A 25736-nucleotide genomic window follows, 5' to 3' on the forward strand; every position below is an offset into this window, starting at 1 on the left:
TCTTTGGTATAATTTTTAACGACTGGCACTCGGTAACATAACAGCATCTCTAGTAGAGAATTAAGTGTCAGCCTGCTGGGAATGAATAGCATTAATGTTCGTGAATTCAGTAAAATAAATTCATATGTGGCACACTTTTTAAATGACATACTTTTAATTTCTGGGTATGAGGGAAGGTTTCAAGTATTTTGACGTTAAAAGGCTCAAGTCCAAGTGAAGTAAGAGTAATTGGTATTTAAGTCCAAGTCAAGTTGCGAGTCTTTTTTGTCAGGTTTAGTAAAGTCGACAAATTTATGACTCAAGTTTGACTCAAGTCCACACCTTTGCTAACAGCATTTGACAGGTGACATAGGAATGCGTAGAGGAATTTCTTTCATTGACGTCTTTGTATTTGATGTTGTAAAACTGGTCATTTATTTGCAAAAATGCTGTGACAGGTGGTCACAAGCAACAGATATCAACCACACGACACATTCCCACTTCCATGTTGCAGAAACCCATAACGCCAATACAGACTGGTATTTAGCATTTCTGACCACACGGTAATAAGTAGAGCAGAGAAGTATCTAATGAGGGTATGGTCACAGTATGCTCAAAAAGTTCCGTTTAAAAATAGCATCTTTAAAATTCCTCGTCAGTCGTCTCTGTGTGATTCACGGATAATTTACTTTTAAATGCTGTGTCACTTTTCCCACTGAGACCAAATCTATTACCTCCTGGAACTGATTCCTTAATGGCCTTTTGCTTGCGATTTTAAGTTTCTACATGGAGATACAATTATGCAGAAGTGAGTAATTAGCGAATTGACCAAATCTATTAAGCCCATCACTGTTTTAAGAGCTGCCATGTGAGTCACCGCCGCTCTGCAGTCATCTGTTGTTTGTCCTATCTTGATCAGAAACCGTCCTTTTTTTTAATTACCTTTTTTATTTTAGCATTGCTTCAGCGTCACATTCGAGGTTGCATAACCGATGGCGCTTTTTCCTCTGATAATAGAATTGATGCGGTCGGCTTAAATTTTTATTCCTCCTAAATAAGCTGAGTGGCTGTCAGTAACATCTAGATTTATTTAGTGGAGGAAAAAAAAAACTCTATCCGCCCCCTTTGAAGGGAACAGTTATTTTTGCACCCAGTGAACAGAAACTGGGACGGCAGAGGAAAAAAGGACTTTTACATCGAGCATTAAATGGGTCACCTTGAGTGGAGCACTCGTCTATGTGGTCCTATCAGGAGCCAGAGAGAGACGGAGAGACATAGAGGGGACACGCGTTTCCTGTCTGAATGTTAAAGTCGTCATTGTCCCCTGGCACACAAACGCTATTTTGAGTCTAATTCTGAAGCATTGTCGGACGCAGACTGTCAGGCCCAGCCCACCTGTTGATGGACCCTTTGTGACTGGACTCTCATGTCCTGGATGTCTTTTTTTGGAGTTCTTTCGTTTACAGTTAAAGAAGTATTTCACAGATAAAGACACATAAAACTAGATAAAACTAGGCCGTCTATGCAGATAGAAAGATGCAAATACTTTTGATGTCGGTGCTACATGACCGGAGAAAACGGAGAAAAGAGACACTTTTACACATATGAGGTGAGAAATATGCCTCAAATGTTTATATAGACATAAATATAAATATAGATATAGATTGGGGCTTTTTGCCTGTATTTCAATGTGCAAAAAAAAACAACAAAGTTGTTGTTACCAAAGTTCATCTACACTTACTACCAACATTATTTTCATACAAAGCTGGTTAAAAATTGGCGGGGTATCCCTTTAACTACATTATAATGCTAACAATGATATAAAGCACATTATAGGGTTGCATTAACGCATTCAATGTAGTCATCTAAATTTCGGTTTTGCTTTGTTATTCACTCATTCGTTAACAGTTTCTCTTTGGCTCTTGCTTCTGTCCCAGTTGGTGTCCATCTTGGCTGATTTGTGTCTGTGGTTTGCACTTGTCGTATACCACAGGGTGAACCAGCCCCCTCTATAGCAACATCATGTCCATGTTACTGTAAATAACCCTACAGGACTGATGTTGCACATTGAGATTATGTTTTAACGTGCATGGATGGAGAAATGCAATGCTTTTGGCTTTGTTAGCAACAGATGGCACACTGCTGCAGGCCAGTTGCACATTCCTGTTTTCTTTGTGCTTCATTATGTGGCTCTTCAATGATCTATTAAAGGGGCAGTTGACCCCAAAATGAAAAATACATATTTTTCCTCTTACCTGTAATACCGTTTTTTAATCTAGATTGTTTTGGTGTGAGCTGCAGAGTGATTGAGATATCGACCGTAGAGATTTCTGCTTTCTCTTGAATATAATGGAATAATATGGCACTTGGCTTGTGGTGCTTAAAGGGACAATAAAAATACTTTGAGATAAAATAAGTGAAGATAAGATATGAAAAGATAAGATAAGATAGAACTATCATAATTCTGAGGGAAATTGCTGTGCAGCAGTTGCAATACAAAGGCTGACTAGCAAAGTACAAAAGCAATATATCGCAAGTATATAATACAATGAATGGCAAATATAACAGCAAAATGAGGCGAGTTTATTTATATAACACACTTCAGCAACAAAGTAATTCAACGTACTATACATAAAACATCAGAAGTATCAAGGCAAGGTAGAACAAGTTAAAAAAAAAACAGAGTTTTAAATAGAGGTTTACATTTAGCAACAGAATTTAAACTTAAACCATGATTAAATCAGGTTTAACAGTTAATCCTAGGTTGTTGTTCCAGATATGTGGCGCATTGAAAACTAAACGCTGATAAGAAACTAAATAAGACTAAATATAAACTAGCTCACAATAGGTCAGTGTATGATATATTGAGACTAGCTGACAGTAAGGTCAAAACTGTTAGGTGCAAATAGGTGCAACCAATAAAGGTTTGTAGAGAAGGCAGACATCTCTACAGCTGATATCTGCGTCAGCATCTCACACCAAAACTGTCTTGACTGATAAGGTAAAAGGAAAAACATGTATTTTTGATTTTGGGGCAAACTGAACATTATAGTTTAGCTTCTTACACTTGCACATATGAAAGATAAATGAGAATTAAAGGGCACATCGCACAGTGAAATACATACAAACATCGCCCCAAAAAAATTCACATAAGACATAAATCCTTATTCACACACACAGTCTGCTCTGTCTCCAGCCGCAGTTTTGCCTCAGCACCACATTTCGTACTCCACACAGTTCATTCCAGTACTGAAGCCCACGGGGGTTGTCTCCAGTGACTTTTGGGGTCGTTATGTTGCTATCAAGTTGAACATCACCTGCAGCCTTCTGCAATACCTGAAGTGCTGCTTCAGCAAACTGCTGTCGAGAGATACTCAGTGGGCCCGAGGAGAAGAACTCTGTCATTACAGGAACTGCTGTGTGTCTTTACCAAGAAACACTGAGGGAAAGTTTGGGTTGCAACAGAGCTGAATTTGCAGTCCAAATGCAGTTTTTTTTTCTGTTATTATTGGCATTAAATTATTTGTAAAATTTAATTCCCGGGGTGCCCATTAGCTCACCTGGTAGAGCAGGCGTCCTGATATACAAAGGCTGTAGCATGTTTGAGTCTAACCCATGACCTTTTGCTGCACGTCATCCTCTCTCACGCCCTCTTTCACGCTGAAGCTGTCCTGCCAAAAAAAGGCAAAAAAGCCCCGAAAATAATTGTTTAAAAAAACTGATTCCAACATTGGCTGTGTATGATTGTTTCAGACTCATAATCCAAACATTTCCAGGAACCCCAGAGCGTTGTGAAGTCCAGAAGTCAATATTTATTGAAAATACTGTAAAAACAATTTTTTAACTTAAAAAAAAATCCAGTTTCCAGGCTGCCTTAAAAAAAAATTAGGTTAAAAGAATTTGAGAAGACAAGTTGAGGTAATTTTGTAATGACTCATCTTGTCTTCTGAATTTCATCAGCTCAAACATTGAAGTCACTCCTGACACTAGCTTTTTAAAATTAAAACAAATAGTTTCTGTTTACAGTGTAGTTATTATTATTATTTTAGTTGATTACATTTAACGAAATGTTCTGCTTTAATCCATATTTTTTGCCATTAAACCTTTCAAAAATAACATTTTCACCATCATCTAAAATCTGTTTGTTTTCAACCAATGTGTTAATAGGCGGTCTCTTAATAGCTCCATTAGGTGTATATATTTATTTATTTTTTAAGAAGTTTATTTAATTTTTATTAAAAAAGGCTATAATTTAATCAAATTAAGCAAATTAAGCAAGATTTTTTTCCTTTAAAGTTGATGACGTCACAAAATATGACAAAAAACAAACAAACAAAAAAAAGATCCTCGGTTGAGTCCCACAGTTTTGTGTTTTCTTTTGAGGTAAAATCCTGAAGTCTTTGTTGGCTTCGCCCTCGTAGCGCTCAGCCTCCCAGAGACCCACCAGGCTGTTATTAACACGCTCCACAGCCAAGCAGTTCATGTTTGATCTCCTTATTTGGACAGTGTAAACAGAGACGTGACAGGAGATCTTGGCATTATTAATTTGATCATGCTACGCTCTGTGCAGCGTCTTTGACACTAAATTGATGCCCTTAATGTTGGGCTCAGTGTTGCAGTTTGCTACAGATCTCTGGCAGCGTGCACTTCAGACCTGATGAAAAAAATGACAGCAGGAAGCACGTAGGACTGTAGCACCGCACGGCTATGACCGCATCCTCCACTGACTAATTGCGCCTTGGAAATCACATGAGGTGACTGCTTTATTCAAGATTATGAAACGAATGAGTAAGTTAGTAATTAATTGTGTCTGTTATTATTTCCAGTGGGTGATATTTACATAGTTATAAAACTGATGTATCAGTGTCTCTGCTGTGGATTGTGAGACACTGAATAATGATCCTACAGTGGGAGATTTCATCAGAGCTTCATCAACGTCACAGCAGATGTTCTCTCGGATATGAGCAGAGCAGCAGCAGATTGGTGCTGAATAACTGTTTAATTAAGCTGGACTAGTTTCTTTTCTTAAATACATGTAACTTTATCAGACAGAGACCACATAATTTCAAACCATTCATAATTTTGCTTCATATACCTGTATGATGACACATGATGTGTTCAAGGACCGTCAGAAATTTTAAAATCCAATGATAATTTCAATTAGTACAGTTTCTGGCTGTGATGAATGGTGTAATTTTTGGTGATTTCTGAAGCAAAGATGCCTTTCAGATCCCAAGCCTGCGATTTTAGAGTGCATGTTTTCTTTAAAAATCACCCAAACATTTTTAAAGAAAAAAAATTGCCATTGTTTTTCTTTAAAAATTGTAAATTGTAAAAACATAAGTCACTTCCCAGTGCTTAAAAATGTATTTGATATGCCTCCCCCTTTTTTCCACCAACCCCTCTCCTCTCATAAATTACGAAAAGTTCCTAAGTTATCTTTAAATATTCAGTTCAGTCCTTTGATGAATTCATAATCTTTTAAAATTGTATGTGTATATAAAGCTAATATATAGCAATGAAAGGATTATACGAATAAGGACTGTTGTTGGCCGACTTTTTAGTGTAAGGTCTTTAAAATTTGTCGTGGAAAAATCATTGAATTTTATTGGTAAAATGTATATGAACCCTGGATACTGCACCTTTGGGGACTTGGGGAAGAATCAAGAGGTCATCGTGTTTTCCCCAAGTGCTTAGTTGGAGCTATTTTAGTTTGTGAAAGAGAGACAGCATGTTCATAGTAAATAATATTTTACGCAGCTTAGTTTTCTCTCCCACACAAATGAGCCTCACAGTCCATCGCCACATGGGAATTCCTAAAGAGCTTAAAATAAAATGTAACACAAAAAGGTTCAGAGCAGCTGGTGTACCGCACTGATCCCACCAACGTGAACATGCTCACATTATAAACTGCAAAAGTTAATTGGCTGTGGCTGTTAACAAATGAGAGATTAACGTGAGCACAAGTGCGATGATATCTCTAACCCTTCCTGCGGTTTGCACGTGGAGCAGAAATAACCTGAAGTGGCTTGTTAAATGATTGATGTGATGGGTTGGGAATTAGAGCGAGGAATTCTGACAGGTTAACTTGAGTCTCTGAAGTATTGAAGTTAATAGTTGGGTGGTTTGGAGATGTAAAAATGATGGGTTAAAGTTTCAGAGGGAGTTATACAGTGGAACGGTTTCTTATTACCATCATCAAGTTTCCTGTCACTGGCCTGAGCGCAGATAATGATGAAAAGGTCCACCCAAAGGAGACAGAGGACCTGACTCGCTGATGTCAGGACCAAAACCTACTCCAGAGATTAAAGAGATGATAGTAGACTTTAGGGAAGGAACTACACCTCAGTTAATATCAACATGTCCTCGGTGGAGAGGGTGGACAGCTTCAAATACCTCGGTGTCCACTGGAGCTCTGATTAGGCCCAAAAATCAGGCCAAATAGTACATGGATCCGCATAGTTTCTGTCCAAGCCAGACTTCAGCCTAAACCACGACAGCAGTTTTAGGTCTACACCCAACTAAATACCCCCAATTTCCACTGTTTTTTTTTTTTTTTTTTTTAAATTATAAACATTTGTTACAATGTAAAGTCAACTAAAGTATTTTCCCGTGACGTGTGCTTTTGGACCATTGTTAATTTGGCATTGTTGGGATGTACTTTACACTTCAGAGTGCCACACTCAGAGCAGCAAAGCATACGCTGTAGACTGAGCAGCAGAGCGCCGGGGCAGTGAAAATAAAACCTCACCGTTTGCTGATTTATATAAATACAGAACACTCTGACACCCAGAAACTGTGGACAACCAAATCCAAGAAATGATGGCCCGACCACAGACTGTAGATGGACAACATGACCGTTCCCCTAAAGTGAAGCTTGTCAGTCTCAGTCGCCCCCTGGTGTCTGTCTGCAGTATAGATCATAAAGCCCGCCTCTCCATGTTAGGCCAAACTAAAAACTAAAAGGACACGGCAAAATAAAATTTTCCCAAAGATGGTTTCTGTCACTAAAGCCAGTTCTCGTCACTCTGATGTTTTTTCAAGTGATTTGTTTTATAAGTTCGGTTTTAATGAGTTATTCAGTTCTTCAAAAAGGTGATTTTCTGCCATGATTGACAGCTGTGTCAGCCAATCTATGCGCTCGCTTCCAGTGGAGATGCTCGAGATTGATCGGACATGTGCTTTGGCGGGAACTCCCCACATATACATATACAGACTCAGACTCAGTATTCAGACTCTGAATTACGTCACCAGCGCAAAAAGCAGTGGCTGTATCCGGGACATTTTAGCTTCACTTAACCACAGTACCCCGGTGGGTAAGTGGTGGCACGTCGTCCATCTTTATTTACGGTCTGTGGGCCTGACTCAGCCCGACCCGAGCTCTGCGAGTCAGGTTAGGCCCAAACGTGCTCAGGCAGCGAATCAAAGCTGTCGCGTCTACATCACAGAGAGTCTGACCTCTGTGCTCACTGGTGAGACAAACAATTCTGAGAAATGTTTCTACTCCTGAATCATCGAGAGCGTCGTGAAGGGGAACATCACAGCCTTGTACTGAAACAGCACTGAACAGAACTACGAGGCCCTGCTAAGTGGTTTCTTCAGCTGAACACACCGTAGGCGCTGCTCTACCCTGCATAAAGGATGTTTACAGCAGGCGCTGCCAGAACAAGGCCAGAGGAATAAGTAAAGGTTGCAGCCACCCAGATAACTCCCTCTACCTCTTGTTGAGGTTGGGGAGCAGGTAGCGGTCACACCAGGCAGCACTGAGAGGCTCAAGAGGAGCTTCTACCCTCAGGCCACAAAGATCCTAAATAAGGTCACCACCTAAAGGCTTACACACATGCCACATCCTTAACCACCTGGAGAACGCTACCGAGGTGCTACTCTCGTGCCAACTTTCAAGGTCACAGAGGCAGGTTGTGCCTGACGTTTCTAAGCAACGATAACAGCACCGAATTAAAGCCTGCTTGCCAGAAATCCCTGCTTTGTAGCTGATCTTCTTTTAAGAATTGATCGTTTTTTTTAGTTTGTATTAAAATACTGTAGATTATCTTATCTTTGTATCTGTGGTACAAATTGCAAAGCTCTGCGTAGCCCTGCACTAAGATCTCAACCTCTCCTCCGTGTATTTTATAGACTGATATTTATGGGAGAAAAAAGATATCTGCTGACTGTGATTGGTTGTTCCTCATCGTGCTTCTTGGTACCGAAAGTTGAACTTTTTTGTCAGTGCAGCCATCTCCCCTGAAAAACAGGCTTTTGGGAACGCTTGTGCACTGTGATGGCGTCGCTTTCGCTTTTGAGCTGCCTTCTGCATGTCTACATTGATAACAGTGGATATGAAAGTGCAAAAAATACAGCATATGTCCTGACTACAAGACTGCCCCCGTCCTCAAACCCAGGAAGTAGTCACGTCCAGCCGTGATATAGGAGTTGATTACACAGCAAGGGTTCTTGCTTGAAATGTTAAACTTTCGTTGCAGTTTAGCCTTTCGTTCAAATGACGTTTTAGGGGCCTGAAAATGGAAACTTTCAAATCGGGTTCTAGAGTGTAATCTGTTGAAAACGCCACCCCTTCTGTTGTCGTGTAAACGGGCAATGCGTGGATCCTGTGAGACTGATGACGTCACGGCCACACTCTGTGCATGCGTGTGGTGGTCTTCTTTGGTGTGTCATTACAAAGTTACACCACCAATTACTGAACTGGCATGCATACTACAGCGTTTTCATTTGTTTATGCAGATCTGTGTACACAAGGACTGTTTTCACAATGTTATCATATGAACGTAGATTTCATTTTTAATAACACAAAGGAAAGACTTTTTCCATTTTTAGTGGGGGCATTCTCGTTCGCAATTTAATACGCAGAGAAAGCTTCCTTTTATGGCTATGTAAATTGCTACAATAATTGCATAAAATAATTCACTCAAAAGAATCTTATTTAATACATTTATTCCATTTTTTGTCACATCACCATAGCATCATTATGTCATGCATTTTGTAGTTTGTATTTTGCCATCCCATCTGATTTTCAAAAAAAAATTGCCGTGCCGTCAAGGAGGCGTCATCGGTTTACCGTCTACCAGATTCCATGTGAACGCAGCATTAGATGTACAGTTATAGCCTACAGTTTTGAAGTCTACTGATAATGGTTAGTTGAAACGAAATGTAGCTGCTGGTCGGGTTTGATTTCCTCTTTTAGTGAACAACACTTAGACATGAAACAGTTTATTTAATTTCAACCCTGCAGCAGCGCATCATCTCCCTTCACTCAGGCTACCTTGTGTGTGCACAGCACAGTGATGCTCATGGAGTTGACCCTGCTGTGAGTCATCTTACATTTCTCCGTGCTGGGAGGAGGGCTCACTGTTCACTGTGATCCATGTTGGAGCGCTGCGATGCCGCCTTTGGCTTTCTGAGGGGGGGGAAACTGGAGCACAGCTCTGAGCCATCGGCAGAAATACCAGGCCTATCTAGGACATGTCGAGAAACGGGGCTAGTGGTGGGGCGTCTCTCGCAGAGAACTTCATGGAGGGATGATAAGTGTCTCAGCAAAACACAGTGACTCAGTGGTGATTAGTTCTGCATTTCTTTGTTTGCTCCATGTACTCTTGATTATTTCATGTCACTCGTGCCTGTAAACAAGGGACAGAGATTGTTTTTGCTGGATGTTTTCATAAGCTCCTCACTTTTCCAGGTGCACAGTCCTATTTTCAACACAGTTCAGCAGTGAATCATTCAGCTGAAAGAGTGGCACCCAGTTTTTCATGTCTGTGACCCTTTAATATAGAGCTCAGTCTACATGAGACCCTTCTTTGTGGGGTTCATATCTATGTAATGGGATTTGTCCATTAGACGAGAGCTGCAACTCACAATTACTTTCATCCTTTACCATTATTTCCTTGTTTATATGTCTATAAAACATCAGAGGAAAGTATAAAATGTCCATCCCAGTTTTACAGATTTAAAGATGAGGTCTTCAAATATCTTGTTTTGTCCAGCAAAAGTCAGAAATCAAGAGATACTCAGTTTTGGGTTTATTATAAGACCAAGAAAAGCAATAAATTCTCACCTGTTACCAAGAAATCTTTGGTATTTTTGCTTGAAAAAGAATGTTTTTTCTCTGATGCCTTAGCGGTGAACAAAGAATCCACAAACTCAGGAAATTATTGATAGATTGAAGTAAAAGGGGCCCACAGCAAATCTATATCAAAACATCCGTTTTCAAACTCTCACTCAACTCGTGTAGTACAATACAAGTCGCAGTACTTCCCAACACAGACTTTCCCATACGAGTAGCACAACGGGTCAAACACATATGTCTGAACTCTGAAGTAGAGCTCAAAAGATCAAGTTCAAACATGTACACACTTGCCCAGGCGCAGTACTCGCTTGTGCGGAGAGGTTTTGTGCAGAAAAGTTTTAACTTCCCTTTTACTTCAATTCATCAGGAATTTTCTCAGTTTTTTTTTTATTCACTGTGGAGGCACGCAAGAAGAACAAAGCTTTCTTAATTAATTCTACACATCACAGGGTGAGTCATTGATATTCAAATGATAATTTTGGGGGTTAAGTATTTCTTTAAATGAGTAACGGATAATCAAAATAGTTACGGGTTAGTTTTCTGTCTGTCAGCTAATCCATTTATGGACTAATCATTACAGCTCTATATTAGACTGGTTTATTTTGGGTTTAAAGCCTAAAACTGCACAGGAAAAATGTCATAATTCTGTAAATTAAGAATAAAATATTACGTTTTTTCTAGCCAAGTAGTCATTGTACGACCCCATAGATCCGCATTGTGACACCTTGTGGGGGTTCTGACCCTCAAGTTGGGAACCAGTTATCTGCATGATACGGACACATTAGTCTGTTTAAGAGTAGCTCCCTCTGTTGTGAATTTGTGTGCAAAACAGCATTTAAATTTAGTATTCAGTGTTTGCAAATCTAAACTCAAACTTATGCGTTTGTAGTACAGAAGAAACACGTGTATCCTTGTACCTGAAGCCCACACAGCTGAATGTACAGCTGTGTTGTCTCCTTACTATTAGTCGTGGTGGCAGTAGTAAAAGCAGCAGCAGTAAAACTGTTATGTGTGTGGATCTCTGCTGTTGTGTCACGATGTATTGACAGCAGCTACAAACAGCAGGATTGATTTCTCACCAGTCGCCCTGTGCTTTTATTGCAGGACACCAATGAAATTGTGGCCATTAAGAAATTCAAGGACAGCGAAGGTAAGTGAACCACAAGTCCTTGTTGGAGAACACTCGCATTTATTTATTTTTATCGGCAAACAGTTTGTTTTCTTTATTTGTGCCGGGAAGCATCCCATCCTCATCACTACATGCAGTGCCAGAGTGACCGTGATTTCTTCTGTCTCACCTCCACATAGAAAATGAGGAGGTTAAAGAAACAACGCTACGGGAGCTTAAGATGCTCCGAACCCTCAAGCAGGAGAATATTGTTGAATTAAAAGAGGCCTTCCGCAGACGAGGGAAGCTTTATCTCGTCTTTGAGTATGTGGAGAAGGTGAGCGTCTTCTGCAATCTTTTGATTTTTTTAATGTTCCTGTGTGATGGTCATCTTGATTTTTTTGGTGTGTGTTTTTTTCTCTTTTAGAACATGCTCGAGCTGCTGGAGGAGTTACCAAACGGTGTGCCGACCGACAAAGCACGCAGCTACATCTACCAGTTAATCCGAGCAATTCACTGGTGCCACAAGCATGACATCGTTCACCGGGGTAAACCCTCCCTTTTCTTATTTTTTATATATTTTTTTAGACATAATGAAAGCACTGAGAGGGAGATAGTGTGAGTGAGGCAGAGAGGAGATGAAGGAGACTCATGCAGGTCGACAGAGCGCAGTGTTTACCTCTGCATCATCACTGGGCACCATCTGTGCCTCGATTTTAAGAAACATTTTCAGTGTAAATGTGTGTATTCTGTCATGGAACAGTGACTTGATGGGTTTTCTGATGTGTTTAACTGGACCGCTCTATTGTTCATAAGATGTGAGCTTTTGGGGCGAATCAGTGGCAGCAGAGCAGGAAACCAGATGGCCCATGTGAGCTTTTGGCACGCTGACTGCAGCAGAGCAGGCGTCCAAATGGCCCGTGGTCTACCCAGGCACACATATGACACTGTTATCCCGGATTAGATGTATAAATTATGGTTTTTCTTCACAATCTGTGAATTTTCAGCGATAGAATTTGATTACTGGTATTTCTTAGCTACACTCAAACACCGAGTAATAAGACAAGACAAGACAAGCATTTATTAGTCCCATTACAGGGAAATTTGCATTATTACAGCAACAAAGGGATATCAAAGCAAGATATGTAAAACATAAATAAAGCAAAAGAACAATCTAAATCGTATAAACGAGACTCAAAACTCAGAAGAAGAAAAAAGGATATATTTACGCCAAATCTGATTTGCCTGCAGCTTGAATGCAGCCAAAGTGTTTAATGTTTTGATTTCATGTGATTTGAGCTGTTTGCACTGTTGTAAAAAAAAAACAGATCTGAGTCACAAATTAAATTAGAAATTAAAGAAATTAAAGAAAAATTAAAGAAAAATGATGCCACTTTTTCCTGTAATTTGAACAGAGCTCTTGTTTGCTGCTTCTTACAAAGATACTGTAAAGTTAAGTGAGTGTAATCTTTCTGGTGAGACAGGTGAGTATGAGGTGGCAGGAGTGATGGTAGTGATGATGTAATGATGTCAGCTTATGTGTTGCCTCTCTTCCCGTCTCCGTTTTTCCTCCTCAGACATAAAGCCAGAAAACCTTCTCATCAGCTCCGATGACGTCCTGAAGCTGTGTGACTTTGGTGAGCACCTCCATCAAACACTCACACTGTAAGAGCTGAAGAAAGGTGGCCGAGCAGTCAAAGCTGTGATGTAAAAGGAGTATTTTGAACAGAGACTATATTTGGCTGGATTCAGAGCTTGAGGAGGGCAGCAGGCAGGCTTCAGCCGGTTATCTGAAGCTTTGCGCGCAGCCCTTCTCTCCGGGTTTCTCGGGCTGCGGGGAAGAGTGAATTCTTCCCTCGCCTCAATTAATGGAACGTGTTGGAAAACAAGAGGCTAATCGTGCGTTGATTCAAGCTGGTGGCGCCACCAACAAAACGGGGGGAAACGGAAAACATGGCATAGCCAACATGGTGTAGTCAATCTGGAGTGAGAGACTGAAGACCTGCTGTTTGCTCTGTGTCAGCCAAAGACATCGAGAGAACAAACACAGGCCAAACAGACTCCGCCGCGAAGGTTTACATCTCACCGCACATTCAGTCACACTGCATGTTGGTTTGTAGAAAGTCACAGATTCAGTGTGAGGCAGGCACGATATCAGTTTTACGATTATTGTTGCCAAAAGAGTTCACGATGACGATATCGCAATATCTGTAGGAAAAACTTTTTTAGGGGGGGTCAAATTGATCTTTAAGTCTCTGAAAACTGGATAGACATCACATCTTTATGCTGCATTCAGACCCTATTGACAAGTATTTAAGAACTTTGTGAGCAAACTGATTTTATTTCTTTTAAAAAACATAGGGGAAAAAGGCAATGAGCAACTGTGCAAGAAAGGTTTGTCCAATTGCAAGAAATTAATCAATTTTAAAAATTAAAAAAATTATTTCTTTTCTAAAAAAAGGTACGAAAAAATGTAAAGAAAAAACTGAACTGTATTTATAATGATTGTAAATATATACTTACTTTTACAAATAATTTTGCATTTACATTTACAAATAACATTTTATAAGCACTTTTTCAAATTAATTTACTTGTTTGTCATTTTTTTGGTTTTCTACTCTCCTATTTATTTTGCTAATTTGTGGTATACTCTATTTCTTCTGAAGTTTCTCCTTGCCTTCTTCCAATGTTTTAAATTATGTCAAGCAAATTTGTTTAGGTTTCAAAGGGTTATTTTTGATGTGTAAAACATTACACTATATGGATGGTGAAGAGGCAACCAGATGGTGTTGGGGGAGGGAGACAAAGTGAGGAAAGGGCAGAAAAAGATGTGATGGTTGAATATGTACATGACATTATCATATGTGTTTAATTAACATAATTTCATTTTAAATATCACAGTTATCTTCAGTGCCTCCTACGCACAAATGGAAAAGGGACAGATCCTGAACATGTTTAGCTCTGACTTTTCATTCTGGGCAGAATTCTTATCATTCATGTCAGTAAGACATCAGTTTTACTGGTCAGTTAAAATATTAAACTCCCACCCACCGTACACAGACTGTCTCTCTTTTTGTACTACGTCAGTTGCTATAGCGGATGAGTTTTCATTGGAGTTGGTTGAAAACCTGGTGCGTCTCATAAGCCTCATTCACAACGCACAAAAAATCCTCCAACATCCACTAACATCTGGATTTTTAATGCAATGGGAATGTGTACCTGGGTCAAACGACTCTGCAGTAGACAGGTTTTTATCACCTCCGGCTCCAATCGGCATTGATGGGAACGCAACACTCGGGTGAACACAGTAATTTCAGCACCTTAAGCGATGAGATGCAATGATGCACCATCGCAAATTACTCTCTGTGTCCTCCTAAGCAGCACTAAAACATCAATCCAAATCAGTCTGCATCGAGTTCGAAAGAGAGACAGAATAAGTAAGAGATACAGAAGGAGAAGTAAACACTGAAAAGTTTCCCTGGACTTCTGTCCCTACTTCTAACTACTGTTTACCCGTTTTCCGGCCTCTGCATGATGTCGCATGGACACACAAACAAAACAACCCCCCCCCCCCAACGTACACACACAAGAAAGGCAAACGTGTGTGCTGCAGCACTGTGTTCACTAGCAGTGGTAATGCAGTCTATCGCCTATATTTCGCAGGTTTACCCACGTTTGAAATACCCGTGTGCACACGCTGGTTTTGGTGGGAAAGGGGTTATAGAGGCACCACAAAGTGCCTTTGGAGTCAGTATCACACACTAGGGGCCGTGACAAAGTGTAGACATTTGACGAACTGAGAATGAGAAAGGACTGGAAAAGACTTCTTCTGGCGAACTGTTCGTTTTTGACAGTTTTCTGTTTTTGATACAAATATGAGGATTATAAAAATAAACTCTTAAACTTTTTGCCTACAATTTCAAAAGTTGAGTTAAACAGTCTTCAGCATTAGTATTACTTTTTTGCCAGTGCAGTGTGTCACAAGAGAGCTCGTCATCTCCCCTATATTACTGCAGCATTTCCCCAACTCAACTACTTTCTAACTTACACCTCTGAATCGTAACGAGTGTCCTGAGAAGCTGAGAGGGGCCCGGGCTGAAATCAGTTTTAGGTGTCTCAGCATGCGGAGCATATCATAAAGCTCCTCATTATACTATATTGCTTCCTCTGTCTTCTCCTGCCAGGCTTTGCACGTAATCTCTCTGAGGGGACCGATGCCAATTACACCGAGTATGTGGCCACTAGATGGTACCGCTCTCCGGAGCTCCTGCTCGGGTAAGTCCCCTAATTTTTTGTCCTGAGTCACAACACTGACATATCGTTTTAGTAGCTGTTCTTATGCCTGGCCGTAATCCAACAACCCCTTAAATCTGTGGTCCCAGGGCTCCGTACGGGAAGGCAGTGGACATGTGGTCAGTGGGCTGCATCTTAGGAGAGCTGAGCGACGGGCAGCCTCTGTTCCCGGGAGAGAGCGAGATCGACCAGCTCTTCACCATCCAGAAAGTGCTGGGACCCCTGCCACCGGAGCAGATGAAGCTCTTCTATAACAACCCTCGCTTCCACGGGCTGCGGGTAACGCCAGGCCGCTCTTCACACTGTCTCCCCCAAACACCTCACCACAGTGACTCCGCCGACCCATCCCCTCCACGCTGCTCTTATTACGGCTCCTTTTCCTCCATCGACTTGATCTTCTCTCTCCGTCTCTTTCTGCCTCCTCCTCTTTTCGTTCTTCCCTTATTTATTTTCTGTCTCTGCACTCTGCTTTCTTTCTTTTTTCTCTTCTCCTGGCTGAGTTTGCTGTGCCGTGACTGATTGGATCACAATGACTCATCGTGTATCATGTATCCTGCATGCTCTCTGAAGGGAGGCTGTGATAAGTCTTCTGTGGCAGGCTGGTGGTACCACAGACCGGGGTCGACCGTCCCTTCCCCTTCCTGCCCACGCCTCAGGATATGATTATTCGTACACACTGCCCCTCTGTGAATACCTGACAGCAAATCCCCACTAATGAGGACTCTGCTTGATTATGCTGCGTTTAAAAAAAATGTTTGGGGCACTGGTGGGGATAAAAATTGGTTAACCCTTTGAAACCTCAACAAAGTTGTTTGATTTCTTTCACAAACAAGCAAATTTACAAGAAATTTCCCCAAAATTTGCAAAAATGCAGTAAGAAAAAAAAGGTACAAGAAAATTATCTAAAAACAAATTTAAAAAATGAAAATGACTTGAAAAAAATAGCTGGAAAAAACCCCCAAAACATTTGTGTGTGTTTACTTTATTTATTTATTCCTCATAACATACTTTTGAATATAAATTATTTATTGAATACAGTTTTCTGGAAATTTCTTCTCTTTTTTTAAATTATTTCTACTAATCCTCTCATCTTTTTTAAAATGAATTAGTTATAAAAAAGTAACAAGCAAATTACCTAATAAACAAGTTTTAAAAAGGTAAAAGACAAACAAGACAATGACCTAAAAAAGTGCAGAAAAAACATTTTAATTAAAAATATAGATTTTTGGACATTTTTCCCCTTTTTTGAATTTTCTTTACTCATCCTCCCTTAACGCAGCAGGAAAACTAATGTTAATCCAGGTTTCGAAGGGTTAAAGGTTATTGGACAATTTTATGGTATGAAGCCAAAACTGTAGCTCATAAATACAAGTTGTTTTCCTGCAGTAAAATGCTCAGGCACATGTTGGACAGGGATGTTTGTTGACTAAACATCCATCAGCTGCTATTGTTAGTACTTGAAAAAATCTCTGTTCTCCTCAATATTTCTGTGCCTGCTGTATTTTAAAGAAGCAGAGAGCCAGAAAACCTTTTCAAAAATCTGGGAAGAAAGCAGTGAGGAACTTATGAAGAAATGACCCAAAAATTAGCCAAAAAAATAGTTTAAATAAAGAAATTACAAGAAAATTATCTGAAAAAAAGTTTAAATTTAAAATAATAATAATAATAATAATAATAATAATAATAATAATAATAATAATAATAAATAAAAAAAATTATAATTATAATTCTGTAACATAATTTTTATATGCTACAAATATAGTTTTTCCCCGAGCTTTTTCTTTTTTTTTTTAGGTTAGGTTTTTTTTAAAACAACTTCTAACCGAAATAAACTGAAACTGAAATAAATCAAATCAAGTTGCTCAGGGTTCAGAGGTTTAAATAATTGTGAGAGGCGTCTGAAAGCAGCAACAGAAATGTGATGTCGCACCAGGTTTCCAAGGCTAAAGCCCCTCTCTCAGTCAAATTATCTTCATAACAGCAGAGAAGAGAGAGGAAAATGAAACAACCACTCTCACAGTTTTTACTGAAATATTAATGCTTCAGAACAGCAAGAAACCACACAACACTTGTGAGCGAAACACGGGACGTTTGATGGTCGTTTTATCACGTTAGCCACCTACGGTGTGCTTTCTGTAACACTCGGAAATGTGTGATGTAAAAAGAACAGCTTCTGGACGTTTTTTTGCAAACAGCAGATTCACAACAGTCAGAGGAGAAATTCTGTCAAAATGAGAGGTTGACACGGGAATATTGAATGTGGAAGAAAGCACATGCAACAGGGCTCCTGTTAGTCAGTGAGCAAAATTTAATTTCAGGTGATGCAGTCGAATCTGCGGGGTAACTTCAGGAGGAAGTTAGATTTTAAAAAGTGGTCATAATCTTAATATGTGAGCATTTATACAATATTTAACAAGAGCATCATCATACTGACAGATTTTTACAGATAGATTAGATAATTTATCGATTACTAATCAGTTAAAGGGCCCAAAAAACTGTGACAAAATACGAGAGATACAAGTCAGACAGGTCACTGCAGGTCAGAGGAAATGCAAACTGCCACAACAGTAGTGACACTACATAGAGTGAAGTAGTAAATACACCACTGGTGAACTTTAAAGCTTTTATGTGTTTTTAAAAAAGACGATTGGCTAAATGAGACCACAGAACGTCATCATGACACGCAGGACTTTACGTCCTCGTTGTGATGGCGACATTGAAGTCTTGACTTTTGCGTTGTTCTTTTATAGCCTAACTTTAGATTTTTACTTATGCCGATTGCATTTAGGTTTCCAAATTCTTAAAAGCTGTGTTCATTTGTGAAGATTATATTTCTGAACAAAACATCTAAACATCATAAATGTTAGTTTGTCACAGAATTTGTTTTTTGCAATAATGCAGAAGTATTACGAGAGAGCAGCAACGAAACATTAACCTCTTCAGGCAGGTGCACCCCATCAATTAACGTACAGTAAAACAGCTTATTTTCTGTCACTGACAGGCTCAGATTGTTATTGTGAGTGTCTGACAACATTACAGAATAGATCCTACAGAGAAATTAATATTTTGGAAATGATTTTAGAATAAGACTTCTAAGTATAATTTGGACACAAAACAGACCAGAACCACCAAAATGTATGGAAAAAAAAGTGCAGTTACCGTTATGTTGTTGACACTTAGGATAACATTAAAACACTTTAAATGGACATGAATTGACAGAGTGCACCTGCATAAAGTGGTTAAATTTTAGCCTGTTTTTCGGCTGCCGGTGGTACTGCTCTCTCTCAAAAACTGAGAGACCAGTTTCAGAAATTGTTGTTCCCTTTAATCGCTTAGACACAAAAAGCCTTAATTGCATCATGATTAATTGATTGACAGCCCGAACCTGAACATAAGTGACCTGAAAACGAAACCAATAAAACAGTTTATACATTTAAAATGAAACTTTTTTTGGATTTTTTCAGATATTTGTACAAAAGAACAGTTTCAGTCTGCTGATTATTGATGAGGTCTGCTGCTATGCCCCCTCTTTCCGTTTTATTTCTTTTGTTTTATTAATATTTGCAAAGAAAACTCGTTGATTACACATGCTGCTCTACTCTACACACAAAGCACAGGAGGCCGACGCGCTGCTGCTCTCTCCACAAACTAGTGATTATTCGATCGTTTATCACTTGGACATGTGTTGTGGCTACAGTTTTTGGCTGTACTATCATCCGCTGTTTCTTGTTTTAGTTCCCTGCTGTGAACCACCCCCAAACGTTGGAGCGAAGATACCTGGGAATCATCGGCGGAGGCCTGCTGGACCTGCTGAAGGTAGAGATCACAGCTCTGGCAGAGCTTGCAGAGTTGTGAAGATGTTTTTATTTCTACGTTTTATCAGATTTATTCCTGCTCACACACTATCGTGGAAAGATAATCTGTAACCATAAAAACTCTCCAACTACACATCCGATAATTGCATCACAATCACGGTGTTTACGTCGTGACTGCACGATGCCTCTTCACTGCTTCAGCATCTCTCAGCTCATATGCCGGTTCCAGCGCTGCTGTTATTGCTGCGTCTGCACTGTAAACAGGAGCTCCATGTCAAGAAATGTGGGCTGTGCTTGTGCACTTGCGCTTTTCCCAGCAGATAATGAGTCACTGCTAATATAATGTCATCTCAGGACAGGCTTCAGCAAGCAGGACAGGCAAATCTCTCTCATCGCTAATCAGGCGCTCTTATAAAGTTTATTGAATTTCAAATTTTTCAACAACTTTTTTTTTTTTTTTTTTCAGAACAGTTCACAGATAACACAATCCCAAAAGAACACCAGACAGAAGAGAGAAAAATAATAAAATAAAAATAAGTAAGGATTGACTAACTGACACCAAAAGACAAAAAAAAAAGTAAATGGACAATAATAATAATAATAATAATAATAACAATAATAATAAAATAATAATAATAATAATAATAACTTTTGTTTTGTTTTTATTGAATATTTGAAACTTACATTTACACTAACAAAAAAAAGTTAAACACTTGTTTAAAGCATCTCACCAAGAGGGCCATTTTGTACAAATTATTAGCAAATATTATTATAAATTATTAATAAATATATAAATGCAACATTAAAATAATGAATGCATTTACATAGCTAGTGCAGACACCACTCTTCACCAGGATTTTTAAAATAAAAAGACAATAAAAAAGGGAGAGAAAAAAACAAACATGTAACACATATTCTTTGCAATTGATATTACCAAAATTATACATATTTTTTATATTTTTCAGTATTTTGTCAAATCATCAAGAATATTGTTATCGCAAAATTTCCCTGAAGTGTCGTGATATTTTAGAGCTGTATAAATGTTCCCTTCAGTGCCGCATCCTCCCCCCTGTAATTGAAGGTAATCTGTAATCTGTACACATTACAGACAAAATTTCTCTGCGAATCAGGCTCTCTCGAGTTGAGCTGAGATATTAATTTGACAAAATATGTAACTGCAAAGCAAAGCTGCACAGCTTGCAAAGAGTAGTTGTCGGTCTTTTTTCTCTGTTGTCGTCCTGAGAAAGAGAGCGAAAAATGGCTGCCACTAAACTGTAGTCGCACAGTCTATCTTCAGTTCACAGGTTTTATTTGGAGTGCATTCATACAAGATTTCATTATTTATTTAGTTAAGAAAAAAAGAGAATGTCACAAATCATATTTCACATCATTGTTTGGCTGCTTTGGTAAGACACAATTAAATGTAGCTGCAGCCTGACTTTTATGATAATGGCGATGACTCATAGCAGCATGACTGTTTCAGTTTGTTTGTGAGGTCTGGATGCTCAGGGTGTCTCCAGGACTCACGGGCTCCCTCTGTGTGTGTGTGTGTGTGTGTGTGTGTGTGTGTGTGTGTGTGTGTGTGTGTGTGTGTGTGTGTGTGTGTGTGTGTGTGTGTGTGTGTGTAGAACCTGCTGCTGCTGAACCCGACAGAGCGCTTTCTCACAGAGCAGAGCCTGAACCACCACGCCTTCCAGACCCTGCGGCTCGTGGAGCGACCCGGCCCACCCACACCTACACCTGTCCGCTCCTCCAAGAGAAAACCTCACCATGGGGACAACACCACCCCCAGCAGGTCAGCAGCGAGCACTGTGGCCAGTTTGATCCCGTCTCTCCTGTTGTTCAGACGCATGTGCTAATGTGTTTTTTCTGATGCAAACGTGACCGGTTGTTCGGTTGTTTTCATTATCTGCATTATCATGACATTTTTGCAAAATGTACTGCCCTTTGTTAGAGGTTTCAGACATTTTCTCTTCTGTTTTGTTCAGTCATAAAGCAGCCTATAAATAAAACACTTCTGTTCACCAAACCAAAAAACACATACAAAAAAGATGCAGGCTCAATCCAGCATGAGACATGAAATGCAGAAATGCAAAATGAAAGAGGGTAAAAAAAAGTATAAACAGTATAAACGACAGCATGGCACCGGATAAAAACACTAAAAGTGCGGTTTATCTGCTACATTAATGCTGATTCAGTAGATATAATAGAGTCCATAGTACAAATTGTAATATTTTTACTGAAATACATTCACCCATCTCTACCGTTTACACATCATTAATTCTTAATTTTTTTATATGTTGTTTTATATGCTAAATTCATATATATATGTATATATGAATGTATATATGAAGTGTATATATATATGGATGTTATATGTATACATATACGTGGATATATGTGTATGGATGTGTGTATATGGATGTTCTGCGACTTTTGTTGGTTCACCGTGTTTTCTGATATTGTATGGTATTGTATTGTGTAGCACGTTATAACTCAGGTTTTGAAAACTACTAAAGAAATAAAGATTATTATTGTTATTAATAATCATTATACTGGACTACTCCTGGATCTTATGAGGTTCCATTAATATCTAAAAACTGCACATAAAATAAGTGCTTATATACATATCACACCACCAATAACCTTCATTTGATTGCATGAATGTAAAGTTTAAGCATGCTGATGTCGGTCTCATCTCTCTGCTCTCACTCAGGAGCCATGGGGGAAAGAGCTCAGGAAGCCACCGCTCCAGCAGCAGAGAGTGCTCCAGCTTGCCGCGGCACGAAGACCTCCACCCAAACAACGACGGCTTTCTCAACGGCAACATGCCCGCAGCGATCAACCTCAGTCCCACCCTGCACCCCAAGAACTACCAGCCGCAGATCTTCAACCACTCCACCTCGTGCAACATGGACCTGGCCAGCAGCAACCTGCCTCACCTGCTCAGCCCCGGCGAAGCCAAGAGCAAGGGCGACTTCGAGATGAACCTGGGGTCCAAGGTGTCCGACGGCCCCGGAGCCAAGTACCTCAAATCCAACTTCCGCTCGCAGCAGAACCGCCACTCTTTTGTGGAGGGGAAGACCAACACGCTTCAGTCAGGGGAGAAACACAGTCGACACAGCTACATGGAGTCCCACAGCTCCACGCCCTCCTCCAAGTTCGCCTACCTTAACTTGTCCAAGAGCTACGGCACGCTAAGCGATGCCAAGTCGGTGGGGAACTTAAATGACGTGCACCTTTACGCCGATGAGCCTACATCTCGCTATTTTCCCTCGAGCTGCCTCGACCTCACAGCCCCGAGCAGCCCAGCAGCCCGCCGAGTGGACAGACTGGGACCGGGCACTGGGAGAGGGAGCATGCGCTCAGACAGAGAGAGCAACACGCTGGACTCCTCATACAGGCGCTCCTCGACCCGCCACAAGGCCTCAGAGGAGGCCAAGTCGCCAGATGCCCTGGACCCCGGGGAGGGTAGCGTGGAACGAAGTCACGCTCACTCTCTGTCTGCCCCACACGACCCTGTGTCATACGGTCAGGGATACACCAGCCCCTTCTCCTCCCAGCAGCGGCCGCACCGCCACTCCATGTACGTACGGAGGGACCACCAGAGGACACACGGGGCGGAGGAGGGGCTGGTCGTCGGGCAGGGCTTGCCCACCAGAGCCAGCAGTCTGCAGCTCCTGTCTCCGCAGCTGCAGCACCGCACGCTGCCTCGCCACTCTGGGGGCTCCTCCAGAGAGGAAGACATGAGCAGGGTCAGTCCTCAGCCCACATCAAACCTCTCCAACCTGAAGGAAAGCCTGAGCCCACATGATCTAATCATATCAAATGCCTACACCAGGTTGTGTTGGATAACTCAGCCTCAGTCTCTACAACAAAGCAGCCAGGATTTATTCTGGTGGCGTCTGAAAATATCATGATCTGTGTTTAGGTTTTCAGCCAGATCTCGTTAGCCAGTTTCTCAGGTTTTTAGGAACGTCAGGATCAACATAACTGCACCAAATGGTTGCTGCAAGTGCTGAGAGTGCTGCTTTTTTTTTGGTTAGGATATACAGTGAATCATGTTAGCTGTATATTTATATATACTGTATACACACATATGGTATATATATATAGCGTGTGTGTGTATTTGTATGTGTGCGCTGCAGTGCTGAGCTCACATCATGCTTCATCATGTCTCCATCAACAGAGCGAACAGGCACCCACTGAGGTCACCCACAGCAGACCCCCAATAAGGGACTCCACAAGGGACAACACAGCATCTTTTCACACACAGCGGCAAAAAAGCGAGGTCCGACATTCTGCCTGCACCCACCATTCCCCACCCACATCCAGTCTTCCGAGAGTGCGGATGTGGGTGGATACTGCTGTCATGAACTGCTCTCTCTCCCTCTCTTCCTCTCTCTCTTTCTCTTTCTCTTTCTCTGTCTCTGCACATCAGATGCCTCTTCATTTTCTCTGTGTGCTTTGCTTCCCTTTAATGTGACTACTTATGATTGCACAGTCAGGCTTGTCATCGGTTTCAGTTTGATTCTGAAATACATTTATAGCCTCTAGAGATGTTGTTTTATCATAATGACCATTTGTAAATCAATACGCCTCCTCTTTTTTTTTGTTCTTAATCTGTTCTTTCAGGTGAAATATAAATATCAGCTCAGATAGAGGCATGCAAAGCAGTTGGCCTTCAGTTTTTTTTGTGTGACTTGGTCTTGTGTTGTGACTCAGGTTGGCTTATATCATGACCAGCAAACAGAAGATGGGGGCTCGTCCAAAGAGAACCGCAACATCTACAGCGAATCTATGCCGAGGAGGGTGGGCAGCTTCTACAGAGGTTGGTTCAGTCAGACTGAAATCTCTGGTCGTGTCTCTCTTTCACAGCTCTTACAAATCATCGATCGTCTTTCACCTACTGTATATTCTGACTTATACTAGATTTTTGAGCTGATACGAATCTCAATATTTAAAAAATATTCTCAAAAAATAATCAATCTTAGCACAAACACCTAATTTTTTAAAGGGTCTATTAATTTTGGTTGTTAAACAGGAGTCGACAGTCACAGCTCTGTGAGGCTGTACTTAAAGGGGCAGTTCACCCGAAAAATCAAAAATACATATTTTTCACTCACTTATAGTGCTTTTTATCAATCAACATTATTTTGGTGTGACTTGCATATTTAGTGGTCTGCATACCACAGAAGTAAAGCTGGAGGCTAGAAAATAAATAGGAAATAATAGGAAATGAATGAAGGAGAAAGTCAATGAGTCCAACTGACCATTAGTGAACATATCCCAGAACCAAGACGCAATTATGGCTAAAAAAATGTACTGTCTTCGTAACATAAACATTTCTGACAAGAGTCCGTCAAATTTGGCCGTTTCGAGGCACACATATGTACTGAGAGGACATTTCGCACTTGAAAGTCTGTCTCTGGTGGACATACATATACTGTAATCTGTTTCTAACTTACCTCAGACACATTTTTGTCATTTTTATACTGATATTTCCAGTTTTTTTTATTGGCCAAAATGTTAAATACCAGTGGTGAAAGAAATATCCAGAACTTACTTTGATTCAAGTATTAATACCACACTGTGAAACACTCCAGTACAAGTAAATATATTGCATTCAAGTACAAAAGAAAGTATTGTTAACTAAATGTACGCAGAAGTACAAATTGTGCAGTAAAATGTTCCCCATTAGTGTTTTACTATTATATATGATGTTTTTGGATCGATAATATTGCTGCAGTATTATGAATAATTTTAACTCCTCTATACAGTTTTGGGTAGTTGTTGCATAAAATCTAAATACTCAAACGCTGGCTGTCCACCACAGAGTTTATTTTTAATACAACCACAAAGGGACACCAAAGTTTGGAACTTTAAAAGTGGCTTTAACAAAACCGATCAGATGATCACAATTGTTTGTGTGAAATTTATCATTATCTGTTATTTTAGTTCTTAGCTGCAGCTTTCCACAAAACCAACACAGCCCTCTGCTTTTTTATCAACATTAGAATTAAAATTATAACTTTAGTTTTATTTGCATACAGTGTGTTAAAAGCCACCGTTTGATTTGAAATAGTCTTAAAAACAAGACACAGAATTTGTTTATTTTCCCCTGTGCGTCAAAAGGTGAATGAACTTGTTTTTGTGGTATTTGTTGAACAGTCCCGTCTCCTCGGCCAGACAACTCCTTCCATGACAGCAGAGGTCAGAGCCGGAGCTCGGACGGCAGCAGTATGTCGAACCACTCCAAACGTCAGCCTGCGTTTGACCCCTGGTAATTATCTCCTCTAACCACAACACAACATAGTTTATTGTGTTTACCAAAGAACATCTAGGTCACACTGACAGCAACACTAATTTGTTTTGTGAAACTATTTTATTGTGGATTAAAATTCACACCGGCCTCATGATGTGGTGGTTTTAAGCTGTATCTGATTGGGAGTTAAAA

The 25736-nt window shown here is 40.2% G+C and overlaps 1 protein-coding gene across 5 annotated transcripts in view; it reads left to right on the forward strand.

Annotated features, from left to right (window-relative positions):
- LOC121940957 (cyclin-dependent kinase-like 5) overlaps positions 1-25736 on the forward strand; it is a 56909-nt gene that overhangs the window by 25725 nt on the left and 5448 nt on the right. For 4 of the 5 annotated variants that reach the window (XM_042483632.1, XM_042483637.1, XM_042483634.1 and 1 more), the window contains exons 4-15: positions 11168-11213; positions 11372-11508; positions 11599-11719; positions 12749-12808; positions 15356-15446; positions 15554-15743; positions 19200-19280; positions 20908-21074; positions 21996-23034; positions 23469-23570; positions 24005-24110; positions 25451-25562. In XM_042483632.1, the coding sequence (XP_042339566.1) occupies positions 11168-11213; positions 11372-11508; positions 11599-11719; positions 12749-12808; positions 15356-15446; positions 15554-15743; positions 19200-19280; positions 20908-21074; positions 21996-23034; positions 23469-23570; positions 24005-24110; positions 25451-25562 (2252 nt within the window). The remainder of the gene's footprint in view (positions 1-11167; positions 11214-11371; positions 11509-11598; positions 11720-12748; positions 12809-15355; positions 15447-15553; positions 15744-19199; positions 19281-20907; positions 21075-21995; positions 23035-23468; positions 23571-24004; positions 24111-25450; positions 25563-25736) is intronic. The other variant, XM_042483636.1, reaches the window with a different exon arrangement.

The sequence above is a fragment of the Plectropomus leopardus genome, chromosome 3 (genome assembly GCF_008729295.1).
Source record: "Plectropomus leopardus isolate mb chromosome 3, YSFRI_Pleo_2.0, whole genome shotgun sequence".
NCBI classification, from domain to species: domain Eukaryota; kingdom Metazoa; phylum Chordata; class Actinopteri; order Perciformes; family Serranidae; genus Plectropomus; species Plectropomus leopardus.